Source organism: Crassostrea angulata, unplaced genomic scaffold (assembly GCF_025612915.1).
Source record: "Crassostrea angulata isolate pt1a10 unplaced genomic scaffold, ASM2561291v2 HiC_scaffold_130, whole genome shotgun sequence".
NCBI lineage: Eukaryota > Metazoa > Mollusca > Bivalvia > Ostreida > Ostreidae > Magallana > Magallana angulata.
This window is the reverse complement of record NW_026441685.1, coordinates 42,324-47,913: the sequence shown is the minus strand read 5'-3', so window position 1 is coordinate 47,913 and position 5,590 is coordinate 42,324. Positions and strand designations below refer to the sequence as shown.

The following is a 5,590-nucleotide window of genomic DNA, read 5'->3' as shown; positions in this document are numbered from 1 at the left end:
ATGTTTATTCCATACGGACAATCGATTTGGCATACCAATGTCTTCATTTTGTGGTTTTGCCTCTTGGGTGCATCTCAATCTTATGGTAGGTAATTTGCTATATAAATTTATATCCTCTTTAATGTACATGAATCGTGTCAAAATGATAGTCATTGTATTTTATTCTTAAGAAAATTTATTTTTGTCATTAAGCTTCATTTCCAAGTTCCAATAAAACACAGCATGCTACAATGACAGTATTTAAAATTCTATAAAAATCATATTATCAAGATATATATGATATCAATAAACTAGAAAATTATTTGCATGATTTTGACTCCATATTATTCAGAGGTGATGTAATTTTTTTTTGGGGGGGGGGGGGGAATTGCTGTTACCCGCTTTGAAAAGAGTATATTATTTCATAACAGAGCACGGTAAAGCCTAACGCTAAGACGTTTCCAGTACACTATGTTTGTTATGATACCTTTTATTTTTTTTTCAATTTTTAGTCCCAATATTAACTCTGATTTTCTAAAACAACTTTAGATTTGCTCACAATTGTTGGAGAATTATGTTTGTTCGTTGATGCTTTAATTCTTTCACTGTTCATCTATTCAATAACAGTACAGAAAAACATTGAATGTCAGATCATGTTACTAGAACTTTCAACCAAATATTGACTGATTAGTGGGGTTTTTTTTTTTTGGGGGGGGGGAGGGGCAGTTTGATGCAAAGATAAATGATGTATCATACCAAAAATCTAGCATATTAAAATACAATTGCGCAAATGCAATTTAGATTTTTGGCATTATCTTGCGTTTAACAGTTTGTATCGGGTTTTCCCGATTTTAATTTATCCTGTCATTACAAACCGTTTCTCCATGACTTCCGGCGACGGCATCTTTTTGGACAATTTCGAAAAGATCCATATTTGTTTCTAGCCTATGCCATCATACTAAAACATTGTATCCTTATTAATTTTGCACATAGATTGTCTTACAATTTGCAATTTGAGGTTTGATTATCAACTGGTTTCAGATCCAATTTACATAACAATATGAGCATTAATAATGTAATTATCTAATTAAAACCTTCGGACCTTTTAACGGAATGATTGTTTTCAATCACATGTTCGAGCTTATAGTGGTAAATTTGAACCATATTTTTTATTTCAATTTGTTAACAGCTATCTATATTATGAACTGAAGAAATATCGTTAATTTTTATTGCATTGTCCTTATCTCTTTTTCGCGTGCCCTGTAATGAATAAATGAAATGAAGAATTGTAGATGCATTATTCCATGAATTTGCGTGCGTCTAAATACGAATCATATGATACAGCATACTCAGTGTTTACATGTATCACTTAATGAACTTAATGATAACTTGTGAGATTCAACTTGCAGAAAATGTTGCTTTACACAAACGTGCATTCCAACTGAATCCGTATGACGGAACAAATAAAACCTTCGACGCAAGTAATGCAGTAGATGGACTCAAGTCTAACTTACATTGGAATGGAGGTCAATGTGCTGTATCAGCTCTTGGAAAAGAAATCGCTGCCTGGTGGGTAAACCTCGGCAGTCTCCACATCATCCACCACATCACTGTGTATTTCAGGACAAATAATGACATTTGGGGTAAAGTATACGAACTTTAAAAATATTAGTATCATAATGCCTGCATAAACCTTTAGAAAACACACGTAAACAGTTGATAAACCTTCTTTAAGTTACAGATTTTCTTATGCTTATGTTTATATATCAACAATAAACATTATAATATAATAGTCCTTTGCTTCATACTAATAAAAACTGCCATAGGTGTCAGAATGGATTTTAAATGATAGAGGGAATGTACAAACTCGGCGGTTGTGTCAAACCTGCGTATTTATGATGTTACATGTTATTGCTATGAAATAAAAAAGCACAGTGTTAGAGATAAGTGATAATTAGGAGGAACAATTGAACGTGGTAATCAGTCCATAATCACGAAAATGTAAAGTAAAATCAAGTATATATTAAAAAATTCATCCTTGTAGGGAGTTTGAAATGAATAATTACTTTGGTACTGCTTATCTTATCAATTTTTGTAATGGACTGTATCATTTTCAGATAACAGAAACAACGCAACAGCTTCTGTTCTAGGATTTTCACTGTATGTTTCCAACACTTCAGATAGATTACAAGGAAAATTGTGTTTCAAGGATGATCACTTTAACAGAAGCACTATACCTGCTGTTTTTAGCACGATGTGTTATGTTTTGGGACAATATGTCATCTATTACAACGAGAGACTGAAAGGGGTTTCCTATCCTAGCGATTATAATTCAGATGCTGAAAATGATTTATGTGAAGTCGAGGTGTATGGTAAGAAATGCTAACTGTTGTAACGCAAGTCCTTATAAAAAAAAAACTAAAGTGTTTTTCCTCGTTTTTATTTTCAATTCTCAGTACATGACTAGCAGTGATTTAATAAATATACCATTTTGTCATTTATCGATATATGAGTATAATGATTATGTATTATTTTCATATTTGAGATCAAATATAGTTGAAAGAAAAAAAATAAGCTTTTGCGTAAGCAGAAAAACTAATTGCTTCTTTATTAATCAAAGCATTTGATATTAAATATTCTGGGTATATACTTATTAAAAGAAGGATTTCAGAGATGTTCTTAAGCATCTAAGCATTTAAAACTGATCAAAAGTGTACACTTTTCCTCCAACGAATGTAAAAAAAAAAAAGACAATTAGATTAGTACAATAATTCTGAATTATACTATACATTAGAAAAGCGTTGGGTTCTTAAAAACATGAAGAATTGTGATTGGTGATCTAATGTAAAAATAATACTGTCTATCTATTTTTAATTTTTCTACAATTAACGCCTTTGTAAAACTATTAATTTTATTTCATACTGTATACATTTTTTTAAAGTTTAAATCACCGCATACAAACCCATGTTAAATGTTGTTTTTCGTTCGTTAGAAAACGATTTCTAAGTCGAAAGTACATATTCACATAATACGATTATTATGCAAATATAAAAAATAAATCAACAAAAAAAAAATGCGGGTAAAGTTATGATCAATAATTTTAAAAGTATCTGTAATAAAAATCTGTAGAGGTATGTTGTAGGCTGTCCTTTACAAATAACGCATTGCGATGTCTTGGACAAAGTTGATTGTGTCTGTTTGGCCTGTAAACTTGGTTACCATGGTGATCAGTGTGAACGAGGTAAATTCTTATATGCATTCATATTTTCTTAATGCCATTCATATTTTAATACATGCATGTTGTATTACTACAAACTATCATTCCAAGACAACTTTAGCAGTTTAACAGATCTATTTACTAGATATAAATTCAGGTATTCTTGCTCAACGCATGCGATACACTACTAAAAAAACGACATTAGCTATCGCATATTTCCAAATACATGATTTAACTGTACATGAAAGGTAATTTGTCGTCTCGCTCATATAGCTAGTTAGATTGATCTACAAATATAAACCATTTTTAAAGAGTTACGTTGCTTACAGAATGGGTTTGATGATAAGTAAAAATAAGCAATGTTCGATCTTTATGCTATAAAATTGTATATTAAGTATTGATTATTATTATCCAAAATGAATGATGCACTTTAGATGATCAAAATTTTGAATGGTTAGTTAAATATGTTATACATTAATGTTTATGCTATTGCATTGCTATCTTAAATAATCTCAATACTCACCCAAATTGATCCTAATACATTGCATACATTTATTTTTTTTCTTCATGAAGTTAAAATATCACAGGATAAACCTCTGCCATTTAGTGAACTGAATGTTAACTGATTGGTCTGGAAAGGTGACTGAATGGCATAGCTATGCCATTCAGTCACCTTGCAGTTACCGATCAGTCACATTTCAGTTCACTGAATGGCAGAGATTCATCATGTGTATATCTTCTCAAATAAGTTTGATTTTGTATATATTTGTCTACATTCATGCAACCTAACTTTGATTTAAAAGAAACAAAACAAATGAATGCAAATTGAAAAAAAAATCAAACCAGCTTTACTTTTTAAGTTTGTGAGATTTTGGTATAATTGTAGGGTATTTAATTGATGTAAGATTTAACATTTTATTTTAAATTGACATTTTATTCAAAATTTGTTATAGCATCCTCAACTGATGTCGAAGTTAAAAGCCAGACTCCTGTACTGCAAGGTCTGATCGGTGGCCTCAGTGTCTCGATTTTAATCATCGTTGTACTTATTCTCTATGCTGTACAGACAAGGTGAAATATGATATCAATATTTGCGAATTTTTTTTCATTTGAATATTTACAATTTGTCAATTTGACATCAATTATAAACGAAATATATTTTTTACAAACGTTTAGAATTTCAATGAGAAGGAACCCTCCATTATTGAATGCAATAGAATTAAGGAATGACGCCAACTCAGCCAACTCATGTGTTACTGGAAGCAATTATACTGTGAATAGTTACACTGAGTTCGGATGGTCCAGTAACACTGACCCATATTATACGATCCAGGAGATGACAGGTGTAGTTTAGAACTTATTCTTTAACACAATCGAAAGTTTTTCAAGTCATTTGCCCTAAGAAAAATTAAAAATGGAAGGAAACTGAAGAATTATGATAATTTCAGCAAATATACAAAAAAAAATCATGTATTTTTTAAATTGATTTGGAGGTTTTTGATTAATCAATCAAATATAAATGATATTTTTAGATTATATTTTACACAACTTTCTTGCAACGGATATTAACTGATATTTGTGATTTAGTTAAAAAAAAACTACTGATCAATTAGAATTATAATTGATGATTTGTTCATGTTAATAATGTATATAACTGTTTTGTATCTTGAAAATAACGAATAATATCATAGTACTAAAACTGTACTATTTTTTTATTACAGTAATCAATTATTAATGTATGTCAAAAAAAAGTGTTTGAATATTTGCTTTCATAAAAAAGGATAATAACGATAGATGTGTATGGGTTCTGAAATATAATAAAGTCGTTTTTTTTTTCTTATGCTGCATTGTTATTTACTATTCATTGAGATTATTATATATCAACTGAATATAATGATGTGTGCGTTCCATATCTAAATTGTTAATTTAATTCCATATTTTAGCCAACTTTTTTAACAATTTGTTAAATAAATGAAAATCAAAAAAAATAAAAATGGAACCATATCTGACAAAATAGTGAATAGTTAAGACATTCTGCTCTATTCTCTACTTATCAGACGAAAAAAAACTATTCTCAATATCTTTACTTTGAACTTGGGTGTTGATTTTACGTCCTTCTTTCTTTGTTCTGTTTCTATTTTATCTTATTTCTTTTTTTTTAATTTTCTTTTTTTGTTGCTATTCAGAAATATTTCATTTTTTATAGGTTTATATGACTAGGTACATGCACATGCGCCTGAAAAGGATAATGTTCACTAAGCCCAAAAGTCGAACAAATATTGTACTTCGAGGGTAGCTACATTAATGCATCGTACCGATCGATGAACATTGCATAAAATGATTTCATTTTTGATTCAATGAGAAACTGTTATTATCATTTCAAACTGAATGTTA

General features: G+C 29.7%; 1 protein-coding gene across 1 annotated transcript; it reads left to right on the top strand.

Moving 5' to 3' along the window:
- LOC128169432 (uncharacterized) lies at nucleotides 1–4,659 on the top strand. Its single transcript, XM_052835581.1, has 6 exons — nucleotides 1–85; nucleotides 1,389–1,622; nucleotides 2,097–2,351; nucleotides 3,122–3,220; nucleotides 4,150–4,267; nucleotides 4,373–4,659. Exons 1-6 carry the CDS (start codon nucleotides 1–3, stop codon nucleotides 4,548–4,550), a joined length of 969 nt encoding a protein of 322 aa, XP_052691541.1. The 3' UTR covers nucleotides 4,551–4,659.
- Nucleotides 4,660–5,590: the final 931 nt, after the last annotated feature.

What these genes read in the sequence shown, in the direction of transcription:
- LOC128169432 (XM_052835581.1), top strand. Translation starts at nt 1, where the DNA reads ATGTTTATTCCATACGGACAATCGATTTGGCATACCAATGTCTTCATT. An exon ending in ATGTGAAGTCGAGGTGTATG is followed by an intron (nt 2,352 to 3,121) that starts GTAAGAAATGCT and finishes GGTATGTTGTAG; the next exon opens with GCTGTCCTTTACAAATAACG. An exon ending in TGGTGATCAGTGTGAACGAG is followed by an intron (nt 3,221 to 4,149) that starts GTAAATTCTTAT and finishes AATTTGTTATAG; the next exon opens with CATCCTCAACTGATGTCGAA.